This window comes from Zingiber officinale, chromosome 7B (genome assembly GCF_018446385.1).
Source record: "Zingiber officinale cultivar Zhangliang chromosome 7B, Zo_v1.1, whole genome shotgun sequence".
Classification (NCBI taxonomy): Eukaryota; Viridiplantae; Streptophyta; class Magnoliopsida; order Zingiberales; family Zingiberaceae; genus Zingiber; species Zingiber officinale.
In genome coordinates, this window is record NC_055999.1 from 58,334,001 (window position 1) to 58,350,217 (window position 16,217).

At 38.4% G+C, this 16,217-nt stretch overlaps 2 protein-coding genes across 4 annotated transcripts; both read right to left on the bottom strand.

The window, feature by feature from the left end:
- Positions 1 to 263: 263 nt before the first annotated feature.
- Positions 264 to 6,573, bottom strand: LOC122005792 (serine/threonine-protein kinase tricornered-like). Of its 3 annotated transcripts, none has more exons than XM_042560999.1 (15): positions 6,410 to 6,573; positions 5,729 to 5,975; positions 4,636 to 4,810; positions 4,213 to 4,296; positions 3,892 to 4,133; positions 3,577 to 3,811; positions 3,273 to 3,352; positions 3,117 to 3,201; positions 2,178 to 2,309; positions 1,978 to 2,091; positions 1,268 to 1,315; positions 1,022 to 1,106; positions 850 to 906; positions 608 to 758; positions 264 to 540 (listed from the first exon to the last, which is right to left on the bottom strand). In XM_042560999.1, the coding sequence occupies exons 2-14, from the start codon at positions 5,944 to 5,946 to the stop codon at positions 610 to 612; spliced, it is 1,704 nt and encodes a 567-aa protein (XP_042416933.1). In that variant the 5' UTR covers positions 5,947 to 5,975; positions 6,410 to 6,573; the 3' UTR covers positions 264 to 540; positions 608 to 609. The 3 variants fall into 3 exon arrangements, with proteins under 3 accessions (XP_042416933.1, XP_042416931.1, XP_042416932.1); XM_042560997.1 differs by having other exon boundaries at positions 5,729 to 5,995; XM_042560998.1 differs by having other exon boundaries at positions 264 to 557; positions 5,729 to 5,995.
- A 2,078-nt stretch (positions 6,574 to 8,651) lies between these two features.
- On the bottom strand, positions 8,652 to 13,552 carry LOC122005789 (LRR receptor-like serine/threonine-protein kinase GHR1). The gene is made up of 5 exons (XM_042560994.1): positions 13,432 to 13,552; positions 13,163 to 13,319; positions 11,849 to 13,076; positions 9,616 to 11,166; positions 8,652 to 9,432 (listed from the first exon to the last, which is right to left on the bottom strand). The coding sequence occupies exons 3-5, from the start codon at positions 12,909 to 12,911 to the stop codon at positions 8,849 to 8,851; spliced, it is 3,198 nt and encodes a 1,065-aa protein (XP_042416928.1). The 5' UTR covers positions 12,912 to 13,076; positions 13,163 to 13,319; positions 13,432 to 13,552; the 3' UTR covers positions 8,652 to 8,848.
- Positions 13,553 to 16,217: the final 2,665 nt, after the last annotated feature.

Sequence of the window (16,217 nt, forward strand, 5' to 3'; positions counted from 1 at the left end):
TGCTGTGATGCCTCTAGGTTTGCAAGACGTGTACCTAGATGTGCAACGTCAGAGCGCCTTCTTCATAATTTACCTGATGAGTGATTAAAAAATAAAATGAAATAAAATAAAATCAAATAAAATAATCAATGAAACAGACGTAAAAATAGGACGAGCAGGTCATTCTATATGTTCATCTGCCATGAAAGAACCTCTCCTTTTGGTGAAAACTCCTATTCTGGGCAATTATGAGTTTTACACACAACGCAAGGAATCCATATTACTAAGAAAAAAAGTTGTGTTTGCACAATTAGTTGTACACGAGTAGTTTGATTTTGCATTACAGATATGGCACAAATTCAAAATTTAGGAAGTTAACATCTGTTCAGAGGTTAGTCCACACTAGAACAGGAGTTTCTTGCATCAGCTTTAATCCCTCGTTACAAAAATAAAAGAATCCAAGATCAACTTCCTGTAACTGGATCTGTGAATTTACAGGTAGTCATGCCGATACCTCTATGCCACCCCTTTTATGTACAGAATGAGCGGAACGTAGTAGATCTGCATGGCACAATAAGCTTTTTTATTGTTTGGGCATTAACATGAAAGTGGTTTGAGAGGTTCTTACCACTATCTGTAACGAGAATGGGGTTGATCCAGAGAAGAGCTACTGGAATGAGAAGATGACTCTACATTCTCAGGGACCTCCATCTGCGTTGGCAGTAGTTTGAGAAAACTTCCTTGGGCAGGTGGAATTTGGTTCGATGACGAATCCGTGTCTGCGTAACCACATGAATAAACCGATGAGTCTGCAATTTCACTAGACAATCTGACTAATTAAATAGGAAAAGTTACAAAGAGGTCATTTACCAAACAAGGATTTAATTGTTGGCCTCTTTGGCTTATTACTTTTCTTCTTCAGTTCAGCTGTAGAACAATGGAAATATCAGACTTCTTTCTCACCCGACCGTTTAGCCATGAGTAAATCTTCTAGGTGTTAAAAAAGCTAAAACAATTAAAGCAAATGAAGTAAAAGACTAACCAATCCCTGGAATTTCATGATCATTTACGATCTCAAAATTTTTGTAAGTGTAACCGACAAAGTTGACATCCTTGGATGGAAGCATCTGAAAATGAGAAGGAAAACACTTCAGATAAGGGAAATCACAATTAATTGAGTAAAATCTTGTCAGCTTATCATTAATATTAGAGAGTTAATCATCAATAGTTGATCCAGAAATATTACGAACTAAAAAAATTATGGGCAATAATAAAACTAAAAGAATACCTTTCTCCATGGGCCAGATTTTGAAGAAGTCTCCACGGGTGCCGACGTCTTCATCAAGATACAATAGTATATGTCAATTAAAGTGTTCAACCAAAGGTACAGATCGAAATATGCTTCTCTAGGAAATGATTACGTTGTGCTTACAGCAAATTTTTTTAAATGATTTTCAATTCTTAAAAGAACTCATAGACACAACAAGAAAAAATTCTTTCGCTTTCAAAATATACAAGGCTATGCTTAGGATCTTCTCAGTATGGGAAAGGAGAAGAAAAAGGAGGAAAGGGAATGGGAGGGGATAGGCATCGATGTTGTTCATTAATGCGCTCTTTCCTTCCCCAAATAAACCAAAGAAAGGAAAAGAAATAAATTGTTTCCAATATTTTTTTAAAAAATCTTGACGATGAACCTGAGGTAGAGAAAGAAGGAATTAACTTCATCCTACATTTTCCAAAATCAATAATACTTATTTAGGACCTATTCGGGTGGAAATGAAGGAAAGGAATTGACCAGACTACCATTTTCTTATAACTTAACAAAACAGAGGCAAGGGTTCATCAAAGTAAGAAAAGAAATTAACAACAGGTCGATGTTCACATGAAAAGCAGGCAACCATCAGAGAGCAGTAGCATATATTGGAGGGCAGGAAAACAATTCCTTCAATAACGTAAGATTCCAGTAGACTACAAATTGGTTGTTTGAGATTTGTATACCTCTTCAAACTTCTCAAAGTTCTGAGTATCAAGCTCATCATTAACCTCTGGTTTAAAAGCAGCTTCCATGTGGTACAGTCGCTCCCATTGGATGCCTCTGAACCATGGGTGTGCCTGAAATCAACATTGTTGTATATGACGGCAAGTTTCTGCATGCATTATATGAACTGGCAACCAAACACCATCATAAATACGCATACCTTTATCTCCTGTGCACCTTTGGTACCAAGTCTATGTTCTACATTACACAAGAGTCTGCTGATAAGATCTTTAGCTTCAGGCGAAAGTTTTGCCTCTTCAGGGAACTTTAAGTGGTTTCTCCAATTTACAATCTGTGATAAAGGATTGAAGCAATTATAAGAAATGCAAACTGATGTTAATATATAATAAAACAATAATTCTAACTCAAGCCCATTATTCTTGCATGAAGTTTCCAAGCGAAAATGAATACCGATTTTGAACTGTCAAATCCAACACATGTAGAGCCATTCTAAATGACAAGGTGACTGACTGCCAGCCATCACGCCACATAAACAGCACAGGGCACTCTATTTTTTTTAAGTGGAATGGTTGCATATGCAAACAAGTTCAATGTGAGGACCTTATGTTCAAATGGATGCAATGTAAAAAACACTCCATGGTCACTGATAAGAGGAGCTTAATAGTCACAACCAACCCAAAAGGAAAAAGGAAAAAAAATGAGTGGCCAAAGTCAGATTGACAAGAGTATTTTCTGGGGTCACTCTTAACACAAGGTTACTGATAATCATAAGAATTAAAGTTACATATGCATGACACATTGTTCCAATAAAGAGGTCTACGCAAGATAATATGCAGGCATGGAGTTGTTGATTGACGGACCAATACGATACAAGAAAAAATATTAAAGACATGTCATCTCAGGAGGAAAGCTTGAATTAGAGAAAGGACACATTTTCCTAATTGCATTTCTACCTAAAGGTCTATCATAATGAAGTATCAGCAAAAAAAAAACAGCAATCATTTCTTAGCAGAATAAAAACTCAAAAATTGAACTATAATACAGAATCAGGTTCTTCATGATGCAAATGAAGAGAAATTATATTTGCCAACAAAAACATCAATAATGGGTAAAACCCTGCAATTTTCATGACAAGAACCTTTCGACATGTGGACATTGGATCTTCAGAATAAAATGGTGGATAACCCACAAGCATCTCATACATAATTGCTCCAAGTGACCACCTAAAGAATAGTATACAATCAGGATATGTATATATTAGCAAAGAAAAAATTATGAAAAACAGGGATCTAACCAGTCACACTCCATTCCATATCCTTTCTTGAGAAGAACTTCTGGAGCAATGTAATCAGGTGTTCCGACAGTTGAGAAAGCCTGGAACAGTAGAGAACTTGAAACTGAATGACACTAAAAGACATGTATAACTATATTCAATATGTGACATTAAAAACCTAAACCTCACACATAGAAGGAAACAAATCTAGTTTGCTAGATTATCTCTCATGAACTGAATTTGTAAATTTATTTGCTCTATTTATTCTAATGGTTAATGTGAGTATGAGAGATCAGAAAAGAAAAAAGTTTAAATTAAATTTTACCAGCATTCTTCTATTCTTTTGCCAATGTTGCAGTTGTTCTTGTTGAGAACGCCTTGGAGTAGGAGAGGCACTGGACCATTTATCGTCCAAAGTAGCTTTGCCATTTCTTCCTGGTGCGTATTCAGGTTCATTAAGATTTGGAAAACTACTACTATCCAGCGGCTTGCACAACCCAAAATCAGAAAGTTTCATATGCCCATATCGATCCAACAAAAGGTTATCAGGTTTGATGTCCCTATGAAGATTAAATCATGGTTAATCAAATAAATTACTGTCCAGAACAAAGGTAAGTATGAACAACAGGAAGCAGCATGCCTGTGAATGTAGTTATGCCTATGAATAGATTCAATAGCTAAAACTGTTTCTGCAACATAAAATCTGGCCTCATCGTCTGTCAATGTATCCTTGCGCATAAGTAGAGTCATCATGTCACCCCCAGGAAGATACTCCATGATGAGATATAAATATTCATCATCTTGAAAAGAAAAGTAAAGTTTAACAATGTAGGGACTGTCCACTTCTGCAAGTAGATTTCTTTCAGCTTTGACATGTTCCACCTAGAAATATTAACAAGTAGTCAAAAAAAAAAAATGATGACTTAAGTAACACAACTAGATGAATGAGCATAAAGCATACCTGTCCCCTACGAAGCATTTCAGATTTTTTAAGTTTTTTCATTGCATAGACATTTCCATTTTTTTTCTCTTTACATATTCTGACCTGCACCATTGTAGTGGAGCTTGAACAATTTTCAAATCAAATAAGAAATACCAACAAAGCTATAAAACTGGAGAAGTGTTAAATCAAACGACATATGTTCACAGTTTTTTTGCTTGACAAAGTTGATTCAGTCCATTTTTAGCAGTTTAGCTAATTGCTTTGGGAAGAACCAATGTAAAAATATAGTGATGAGTATCAATCTTAAAAAGAAAATGGTGCCAACAAATAACCAAATCACATCAATTCTCATCTGCCATTAAAAGAATTTCAAAAACAAAACATACATGATCCATGAAAGATTTTATATATAAAAAGTAATAAGATTAAGTATGAATCTACCTCTCCAAATGCCCCCCTCCCAATAATAGTCAAAAGTTCAAAATCATCCACGCCCATTTTATGCCTTTGGAGACGCATATATTCTGTTTCCTTTTTCTCTAAGCTCTTCAAAATGTTATTCTGCTCTTCTTTGGAGACTTCAGCATCAGAAAGTTTCTTCTCCAGCATCCAACGTCTGAAATTGTCATTTAATTAAATTGAAAAGAATATGCTGTATAATAAAAAATGTGCACAATCAAATTCAAAATTAAACTAGGAAAGTAAAATTAATTTCATAATCAGAACGCTTAAGAATTAAGAAACAGATGATGATGATGCTGTAGTCAGTTATGTGCCTCAAGTTTTCAAGATCTACTATATGGAACTTATTCCAGCAGTGAGCTCTATGTAAGATTATATTGTTGGAAATACAAAAGTTATTAAGAAACTTAAATTCCTTTAATTTATGAAGTAGAAATGTCATGATGAATACTAAAATCCAAGACAAGCTGAAAAATGATACAAGGAAAATCAGTTGTGACAGCACAACAAAATCCAAGGCACAGGTATGCGATTTTCTTCTAGCTAATTGATAGGAAGAAGACAATTGACAGATTGATTCAAGCAGGTTACACAACCAAATGTTATTTTACCTATCAGCATGTTTCACACGCTTTACTTCAGCAAGATAAATAGCTATACACACTCCAAGCAAAATGGAACAACCAAATGTTATGTTACCTATCAGCATGTTTCATGCACACATTTATACGCGCTCCAACCAAGAATAGACCAAGATATCTAGGTTCAACTCTATTTTACTGATGGTTCAGGTAATGATGGAACTACATGTATAACTGGAACTATCTGAATTTTCTCATAATGCATGACTCACATCTACACACTGAAACTTGAGTAATAACACAACTATGAGCCAGTCTAATCCAATGCACTTTAAAATGTAAAAGTAGAGAGCTTAATCAGATGTAACTGATAACAAGTTTCAGAATATCATTCCTGAAAATAAATTTTCTGATGATATTTATCCATTGTACATTTATTTAAACAGTAATTTTGGCTAAATAATTCAATTATTGCAAAAAAATAAAATGACCTCTCTTTGCGGTCGTGCAAGGACTTCATCTGAGCCTTGTAATGATTCTCGATGTACTGCTTTGCAGCAGCAACCTTCTGCTTGGTGGCATCAGAAGGTGCATCATCAATTGGAGGCCTTTGCAAATCCTTAGCACTTCCAGCTTCCTGCTTAGCAGACCCGGGCTTTACTTTCTCCTTAGTTTGTAATCTATGAAACCAGCTTCTGGCAGAATCCATCTCCGATTGCAATCAAAATAACTCCAAGGCTGCTATTCGCAGTCAGCAACTGAATCAAGAGATAGAAATATCTTCATCCACTCAGAAACTATTCCATCTCCATGTGCGAAATCACAATTCAAATCGAAGAACACCAAATTGGAACTTAAAGTAAGCAGATTTTTAGACCGAAGAAAGAACCCCCAAATCCAAACTCTCCACTCCACAATCCAAAATAGAAATAAAGCAGAAAAAATTATTAATTTCTGAGTGTTATTCCGATTCTGTGTAAAGGGAATAATGAAATCTCTGTACAAAGCAAACAAATCCCTAGCAATTTCTAGTTCCCCTTCCCTCAATGAACTCTAGAGGATGGCAAAGATCCAGAAAATGTCAGGAATTTTCTCCCAAGTTAACCATAATCCAAAATAAAAGACAGAAAAAAAGACAACTGCCAACGCCGAAATAAGAAACAGATACCGACCTAGATCTGCAAGTCGTCGACGGATTGGATTTCGCCCTTCCGAAACACGATGATTCGATCTCGACGGCAGCGTCGCATTGACTCTCCGCAACTAACACCTCCGCCTGCTTTCCTTCCACTTTCCTACCACCACGGGATCATCTCACAAATATATTGCAGCCATTAATTGCTGCAACGCTTGATGAGAGATTAAGCCTTTTTTGCAAATGAGCCATTTGAATCTCTATATTTCCTTGAGAAAAAATAAGAGAGAGACTTCAGAATCATTATAATTTGAAGAGTCGTGGTGGAATTGTTCAGCTTTTTCAAATATTATAAATCATCCTCTAAAATTATAAAAATTATAACTTGCTCCTTTGTTTGGATGTTTGACCTCCTATGACAACTTGTTAATGCAACTTAATTTGATTTAAGACTTTATAAATTTGAATTAAAGTTAGATTTCATCACTTTACAATTTAAAGTCTCAGTTCAATATTTGTAACATTAGATGGCTATAGAAGTAGAATGATAAATAAATTAAACCTTCATAAATAAATTTAATATTAAACAGCATGATGAATAATATTTATTAATTATGTTCATTAATAAAATCTTTATCAAGTTATTAAATAAATAAAATTTTAAAATAAATAAATTTATATTATTAAATTTAATAATTAATTTAAAATATAAAAATTTTAAATAATTAAATAAGTTTAAATAAGCTCAAGTTTATAAAAAACTAAGTAAAATTTAAGTAATTATTTTAATAACTTAATTCAATTTAATTTGATTTAATTATTTTATCAAATAAATTTGAATATCCTAAAATTAGCTCAACTTATAAGGAGTAAAAGGGAAGAGGGAAACACCACGCCCGATTTATTTGGTGGGCAAATCTGGATATATAATATTCGAAAGAAAAAAAACAAAAAAAAAAGCAGCGGAGCCGATTGCTCCCCTACATCTCCAATAGAAGAGTGGGCAAAGTAGTACAACTTCCATAGCTCTCGAACATAAATTGTAATTTTTAAAACCATAGATAGTAAAAATGAAAAGGTCAGTCATGCAAATATATTTAATGCCTATTTAACAGCGAAGACGTAATTTTGCTAATTAAGAGGGAGAAGTCTGCTTAGTATCAGTTTATCTCAAATCACCAAAACACCCTTTCTTCCACTCCGAAAGGTACCAGGTTGTTCCCGTAAATCCGTGCAACTGCAAGGGCAGTTTTCTGCGCCTGTAGCGGAGGTAAAAGGGAGAAGAGTTGGAGACGGCAGAGGCGCCGCCCGGTGTTGCGCCGAAATGGCGGCGAAGACGCGTGCGGTGGGGCCAGACCGCTGGCGAAGTTGTCAAACGCGTCGGTTCGGTTTTAGAAATGGTCGGCGGGCAAACCGGCTTAAAGCCTCTTTAGTTAATTAAAACCGGCCGGCATCAGGTAAGTCAGATCGTTCTTCGCACCCACCTTTCTTCTTCCTTGGTATTAAATCAGAATCGTAGGTTTATTTTTGATCGGTTCATGCCTTGTTATCTGTATCTGTTCATGATTGCTTATTAGGTCTTCCCTTCTCGTGGATTAACTACGTTGCGATGGTTCAAGAAAGCCCTAAAAGGTGACCTCACAGGTCATCCGAGTTGGTATGTGGTGAGATGCTTGTCACATGAGGTTGCGGGGTCGAAATTCAGGGTAGTCAGGGTGTAAATCCCCGGTCACTGTGCAACTCACCTCACCTGTCACATACTAACTCAGGATGCTATGATTTACCTCCCTCGTGATGACCTTGGATCGGGTGCAGCGAGGGCACTGGGGACGAACGATTTCGCCTTTTGCCACAAGAAAACCCTAAAAGGTACTAGCTTTGCGTTCACTGATCTGTTGGTTTGGATCGGCTGCACATGATCTGTTTGATTGCAGTGGAAAGGATTCTGTTGAGATTTGACCATCTTAAGAAACTGACACTGAAAGATATTTGAGCAACATACCTATGAACTTCTTTGATAGAGGCACTGTATATTCTCTTTAAGGTCTGAAGTGAGAATTCCTTAAGACTAATGTTTATGTTACTTCTTTGTGTTTCCATCTTTATAACTGTTATGATTTCATAAATTCATTTGTTCTTCCTGCGAACTCAAACGTATCAAAATTCATTTGTTATCCCTGCAATCTCAACGATTTCACATCTTGCAAGCAAAGCAATCATTATAACAAAGACTCAATACCCCAAATCAGTGGCTAGTCTAACGGTTCATCAGAGCAAAATTTCACAAGTGAGCATGGCTTTAAACTAGCAGCCACCACTCCAGCTATTTTCTAAATAACATGCTACATCGATTAGTTTAACCACATGGATTTAATCCTTTTCGACAAACGAGATGACTAGGCATCGAGATGAGGCCAGCCATTGCATTTGCCGAAACCAAAGCTAAGTTTTCCACACGAATTAAACACAGCTAGTTTCATATGGATGAGAGATCCTCGTACACAGACTTAATACCTGGTCGCTCAGAGAGAGGGCGAATACACCTCAATGCTATTCCGAGCATCTCCTTCATCCCCTTGGATGTGACTGGATTTGGCATTTCTGTTGCCATTGTCGGGTCAAAGCAATCAGATCCCCGCCCTTCCGCCACACGCAACCTTACCCAATCCGTCAGGTCAACTCCTCCTTCCTCGCCTGAGACCACATCTCCGGCACACCTGCCTGTTAATAGCTCCAAGAGAATCACGCCAAAGGCATAGACATCCGACTTAAAGGACAGGGACGGTTTCTTAGATGCTGCCAACTCAGGTGCCCGATAGCCCAGCACCCCCGCGTCAAGAACTTGCTCGACCGTGCCTGGTTGAGTCATCAAGCGATGGAGGCAGTAATCAGCAACGCGAGCATTGAGATCGAGACCATCAAGTAATATGTTGGTGGCTTTGAGATTGCCATGAGGCGTGGCTCGGTCGAAATGGAGATAGTTCAGGCCACGTGCAACATCAACAGCGATTTTGAGCCGCTGAGCCCAAGTCAGAGGGGGCCCTTTCCGCCCAGGTCGGTCTGAACCACAGAGACATGAAGCAAAGCGAAACTTAATCCAGATTTTTTAACAACCCCCAAGGATTAAAACTAATTTTGTAACATGAAAACAAGTGCACCCATTAAACTAACATCTTTTTACAAACAAAAACATATACAAAAGGAAAGCTCAACAAGCAGCATCCAAAGTGAGAGTAGGCGTACCGTACAGAAAGCTAGCAAGGCTTCCCGGTGCAACATAATCCGACAAGAGAAGTTTCTCGTGTTGGGTAGGTCCCCAATAGTATCCTCGCAAACCGACTACATTTGGATGTCTGATGTTTGCGAATTTCTTTGCCTCTTTAGCAAATTCCTTTTTCTGCTTTGCTACTCCTTCCCTGAGCCATTTCACTGTCAAGAAAACTCCATTGTCTAAGGTTGCTCTATAAGAAGTTCCATGACTGCTCCTTCCCAACACTTCTGCAGGTGCCCTAGATAACTCCTCTGGAGTTAGCATTATTGTTTCATCCAGGAAATGTAAATCGCCTGCCAACCTATCCGGCGAGCGTACGTCAAGTCTTCCAAGATTTTCTTGAGCATACATGTCGCTGGAATCTGGTGACCAGGAAAATCGACTTTTCCTCGATGGTGAAAATCCAGTAACAGCAGCCATTTTTTCATCTGGATCAAGTATCTCTGATGAAGAACCTTTTCGGGTAGCAATGAGATCATCAGCTGATATCACCAATGACCCGCCAGATTCTCTGCTCTTGCTTCCGGTGGTTTCTGGAAAGCTTTGCCTATGAAGATTCTTGTCAGAAACCTTGTCTGATCCAGACCCTCTGGAAGCTCTCCTACATCGCATGATGATACATAAGAGGATCAGAATAACTGTAGCCATTACACAAGCAGCAATAATTCCAACAATGACAAAAGTCTTCACTGATTTTGGCCCATGATTCTCCGATGTAGAACTACCAGATCCAGATGGACCACTTGGAAACTCTAATCTGGAATTACCTGGGTGGAAAGATGACTCGGGGAACTTTCTAAGATTATCTGAAACGATTCCCGATAGATCATTGTATGAACAATTGAAGTACACAAGTGTATCAGGCAGCGACGATGGCAAAGAACCAGAGAAATGGTTAAGGGAGATATCAAGAGAAGTAAGGGAAGAGAGTTTTGTGAGAGCAGGTGGTAATGCACCAGAAAAATTGTTTACAGAAATATCCAGGATTTGGAGTGTAGTCAAAGATCCAAGGCTTTCAGGAAAAGAACCAGCAAACCTGTTTGCAGATATATCGAGCACACGAAGATTGGACTGGTTGGAAAAAGATGGCGACAAAGTGATATTACCCAAAAGCATGTTGTTCTGGAGATGAAGCTCTTGCAGCGTGGAGGAGCTTAGTAGGTCATCTAGAATAGGGCCACTGAGCTGATTGAAACTGAGATCTAACACAGAAAGCTTTGGATAGTGAACTAGAACAGCAGGGAGAGCATCTGTCAGAGAATTATGAGATACGTTAAGATAACCAAGTAGCAAAAACTGAGAGGTTACATCAGGTATGCGCCCAGTCAGTTGATTTCCGCTGAGGTCAATATACTCAAGATCATTTCCCCACTTTGCAACCAATGATAAATTGCCAGTAAACTGATTATGAGAGAGATCAAGCACCGAACAGGATCCTTGAACCACCGGAAGTTCACCGGAAAGAGCATTAGAAGAAAGATTGAGCATTTGCAAACTTGTTGAGGTGATCATATTAATGTGCCCTGCCAGACAGAAAACCAACTTGTTAAGAAATGAAACATCAATAATCGTGTGAACCTTAATGAAGCTTCGAGATGAGGGAAGAGTGAAATGTTCCAAACTGCTAAAACAAGAAACTAATAGGATTATACCGATAGAAATATCCTTCAGATTTTTGTTAAGAGTCTAAACCATGACTCAAATAAAAAATGGATAAATGGATAGCTTTGGAGCAAATAGCATTCTGTAAGTAAAAAAAATGCAATGCACAAAAGCCTTGAATATCGATGTGCTGGCCAATGGTTTGCCAGACTTGTCTTTTTAAACTGGTGAGTGCATGCTTGATCAAAGTAACACATGCTCCTTCAACTATTGAATATACCATCAACCTCCAATTGAATTGTCACGTAGTATTAGCAAGCAAACAAAGGAGAATCAACACATTGTGTATGTATGTTCAAGTCATTAGAAAGATCAACTTAGAAGGAATAAAAAAGTAATGTAATAGCTAAACATATCCAAGTCAACCTCATTGAACAAGAGCAGACAAATATTTTCATTCTCAAAAAAGAATAGTCTTCTATAGCACAAATATCGCACACATGAATTGATTTTATAGACAGAATGGTAAAATATCATAGAAAATCAAATAAGTTCCATAGGTAGCACAGGAGAAATAGATCTCATTAAAAAATAGCCACAGACCTGTTAGCTTGTTTGCACTCAAATCCAACTCGCGTAAAACCAGAGAGTCGCCTTTGAGAAGTCCACCAGGTAGGAAACCGCTAAATCCATTGTTCCCTAGCCTCAGAACCTCGAGATCGTATACATAATTAAACCCAGGCAGCTCACCACTTAACTGATTGTAACTTAAATCCAACACCTTCAAGCTCCCAAAAGTAGAAATCCCAACTCCAATCAGTGAGCCAGTCAATTTGTTGTTGCTGAGATGCAAATACTTGATAGTCTCTGAGATATCCGACAAGGATTTCAACTCCCTTGGGGTGGACGTAAGCAAATTCCCACTGAAATCAACATGGACAACACTAGATGATTGCATAAGAAAGTTCCAGTCAACGCTACCATCTAGCTGGTTCCAGCTAATATCAACAGACTCCAGAGTCGAAATCAGTTCCAACCCAGATGGAATGCTTTTGCTAAAAGCATTGTAGGACAGATTCAAAGCGACCAAGTTCCTGAGATCAGTCAGAGATGCAGGCAAGGGGCCAGAAAGAGAATTCCGGCTCAAATCAAGCGACTTGATTGAAGCAAGTCCGCCAATGGAATCAGGCAAAGACCCTGTGAAGTCGTTCCCAGCCAAGGACAAGTTCTGCAAGCTGTGAAGTTTTCCAAAACTCGAAGGCAACTCGCCCGAGAAGGCATTGTTGGAAATGTCAAGATACTCCAAATTCTTCAATTCGGAGATGCTGTCGGGCATGCTCCCAGAAAGGTTATTATTAGCCATGGAGAGCTTCAAAAGCATGGTGAGGTTAGCAAAGACAGATAGATCTGCGTAGCCAGAAATTCCATGGTTATCAAGGACAACACCGGCGACATTCCCACCATTACAGACGATGCCGTTCCAGGACGCAGGGCAGCCATTGAAGTCGATGGACTCCTCATTCCAGGAGCCGTCGATGTATCCAGTAGGATCGCGTGTTATCCCTTTCTTGAACGCCAGAAGTGCCAAGATATCCGGTGAAGGGAGTTGCCCTAAGCAAGGGATGGCAAGGAGAAGGAACACAGAGATTCTTGTAAGCAGATCCATTCCTCTTCTACTGATGCTAGAACTCAAACAACACGAAGAATAGTAAAGAAGAACTTGTAAAACCCTAACTGCTGCTGCTTCACCAAAGGTGATCTGCGCTGTCTCCGCTCGATACAGCAGACGAGATCCAACATCCACCACAGAAGCACGCTCCTCCGAGAGCGACTAGATCATAGCAAAGGCAGCTTTTGCAAAGATTCGAGTCACGAGCAGTAAAGATGGCGACTTTCCGAGGGAAACAAAGACGTTACCAGCCAGAAAAGGCGAAGAACTCCACTTTTCTTCCACCACGAGGAGGAATGGGGGGGCACATTGAAAGCCCTAACAACTCCACCACCGTGAAGGGGCCAAAATCATAGAAAAGCTTCCGCATTTCACAGCAATCATGGCGCGGGCCATCTACGCTAACTGCAGGAATAACAAAAACCCGCCGACTTAGGTAAAAATCCCGAGGAAAAAAAATAACGGAAGAAGATTAGAGGAAGCAGGAAGGAAGCCGAGGTGGAGAAAGAACCCTAACCCTAGACTGGCGGAGCGGCTGGCCTGCTCGCTGGAGAGGAGTGTACTGAGCTGAGGAGGTCGCTGTGTGCGTCCGTGGAGCATTTTTGTTGTCGTTTTTTTTATGGGTAGTGTGCATATTACCCGCCAAAAAGGAAACACGCGCCTCGCGGACGCCAAGCGCCTATAAAATCCAATTGAGTAATTAAGGCAGTAGATGTGCTGGAAGCCACATGCTGTTATTACTCTTGCGACGAGGAGAGGAAGAGTTAGAGCTAGACCCGACCCCGGGCCGGGTCTGGCCCGGACCCGGCCCGGGCCCGTAACCGGGTCAACGGGCCGGTTGCCCGTTGACCCGGTTCGCCGGGTCGAACCGGAACCGGCCCGGCAAGTTGCCGGGCCGGTTCCGGTTCATTGGATGTAAAACCGGCGAACCGCAAACAAATTTTTTTTTTTTTTTTAAACGGTTTGAACCGCGGTTAACCGGCGGTTCATAGCCGTTGGAACCGCCGGTTATTCGTAGCCATTGGGAGGGTTTTTAGGTATTTTTTTCAACGGTTAGGAGATCGTTTTTTGATCAATGGCTATGATTTAGTGTCAGTTATTATCAAAACTCTATAAATAGAGAGCTTATTTCATCATTTTTCACACATCTTCTCTACTCTTAATCTCATTTTCGTATTCTCTAATCTCTACACGCTTTCGTTTCAATTACAATGGAAGGAGGTCGGAGGTGCATCATCTCGAGCTCGGAAGGGAAAGCAAATAATGAATCCGTGGGAGGAGGACCCCAACATTCAATCCACCGATGATGAGATCGAGCATCTTCCGAATCCGACACCTGACACACAAGGAAGTACCGATGCAATTACTTCTAAGGTTCGGGAACTTCCTCCTCTAAAGTCTTCTATTTTTACTAAACATTTTGAGAAGGTCACTCTTCTGTCGGGAGAAATGCGTGCAAAATGTAAGCACTGCAATGCTTCCTACAAATTCCAAGCCGGCGGCGGCTATGGGTCGTTGAAACGACATGTAGAAACGAAGCACCCGACGGAATATGGGCTCGACCGTTCTCAAACACAATTATCAAGATTTTCTTCAACTAGCGGTAGTACCGATTCCGGTTTATTTTTATATTCGGATAATAAATTAAGAGAATCATTAGCTAAATTTGTTTCCGTAGAACATCTTTCTTTTAGTTTTGGATCTAAATGCACATTTGAAGATTTTTGTAAAGAATCTCTTAATCCATGTGCTAAACGTGTTCCTAGGACTACACTTACTCGTACAATTAAAAATTAGTAAAACAAGGAAAAGAGAATTTAATTGATGAATTTAGTAAATTAGATAATAAAGTTTCTTTATGTTCCGATATTTGGAGTGATCATTGGCAAACACATTCGTATATGGGTGTGACTTGCCATTGGATCGATAACTCTTGGAATCTCCAAAAAAGATTATTAGCTTATAGAGGTTTTGATGAATCACATAATGCTCATAATATCGCACAATTATTATGTTTAATTTTAGAAGAATATGGTTTAACTCATAAAATATTTTCAATATCATTAGATAATGCTAGTTCTAATACCGCTTGTATAGATGATCTAAAATTTGTTTGTCAACCTATTATTGGAGGTTTATTTTTCATATTCGTTGTGTATGCCATGTTTTAAATTTATGTGTTCAAGATGGTTTAAAAATTTTAGAAAGTTATATTAAACCAATTAGAATTGCAATTTCTTATTTATGGTCTCATCCATCTATAATGAAACAATGGGGTAGGTTTTGTAAAATTAATGGAATGAGACCTAAAAAATTTCCACGTGATGTACCAACACGTTGGAATTCAACATACCAATTATTACAAGATTCATTTCAATATAAAGAATTATTATGTTCATTTTTGCACAAAACACTAATGCTAATATATATTTATTTTCACAACAATGGAATATTTGTAGTAGTATTTGTGAAATTTTAAAAGTATTTAATGATGCAATCGAACAACTTTCCGGTGTTTATTATCCCACTGCTCAATTAGTTTTAGAAAATTTTTCTAATATAGTATTAGTTTTAAATGAACATATTAATAATGAATCTTTATCTCCTTGCATCTTAGCTATGAAAACTAAATGGGAAAAATATTTTTATTTAATTCCTGAAATTTATTTAATTGCATTTGCTTTAGATCCTAGATTTAAATTAGAAGTTTTACAAGAAATGTTAACTTTATATTATGATGCTTTAATTCCAATTAAAGATTCTTCTTCCCCTGATCCAGCTAATATTATATATAATGTTAGAATTTATTTATATGATATTTATAATCAATATTATGCAAAATATGGAACACAAATTAATATTTCTGAAATTCAACAAACTACTAGTAGTAATTTAAAACTTACAAAAGCACAACTCTTATTAAAAGAACGGACAAAACGTCCACGGGGATCCTCAAGTTCCACACAGGAACTTGAGAATTATTTTACGACTTCTTTTGATTTTAATGAAGCAGATAACGAAAACTTCGATATCTTAAAGTGGTGGTCACAGAAGGCTCAAAGCTTTCCCGTTCTCTCCGTGATCGCAAAAGAAATTTTAGCTTGTCCAGTGTTAACTGTTGCTGTGGAGCAGACGTTCAGTGCCGACGGCAACATATTAGATGAACGACGATCAACTTTGTCTCCCGACTCATTGGAAGCCCAAGCATTACTGGACGATTGGACCAGAGCGGAGAAAAGAATCCAAGGAATGCAACTTTCAGATGACGAAGTTGAAGATTTTGATACTGAAGGAACAAATACG

Excerpts from the sequence above, each read along its gene's own strand:
- LOC122005789 (XM_042560994.1), bottom strand. The coding sequence starts at position 12,911 with ATGGATCTGCTTACAAGAATCTCTGTGTTCCTTCTCCTTGCCATCCCT. Across the intron at positions 11,167-11,848 it reads GAGTGCAAACAAGCTAACAG|GGCACATTAATATGATCACC; the intron begins GTCTGTGGCTAT and ends TCTGTCTGGCAG. Across the intron at positions 9,433-9,615 it reads CCTTGCTAGCTTTCTGTACG|ACCGACCTGGGCGGAAAGGG; the intron begins GTACGCCTACTC and ends TCTGTGGTTCAG.
- LOC122005792 (XM_042560999.1), bottom strand. The coding sequence starts at position 5,946 with ATGGATTCTGCCAGAAGCTGGTTTCATAGATTACAAACTAAGGAGAAA. Across the intron at positions 4,134-4,212 it reads AAATGCTTCGTAGGGGACAG|GTGGAACATGTCAAAGCTGA; the intron begins GTATGCTTTATG and ends TAATATTTCTAG. Across the intron at positions 1,107-1,267 it reads AATCTGGCCCATGGAGAAAG|ATGCTTCCATCCAAGGATGT; the intron begins GTATTCTTTTAG and ends TCTCATTTTCAG.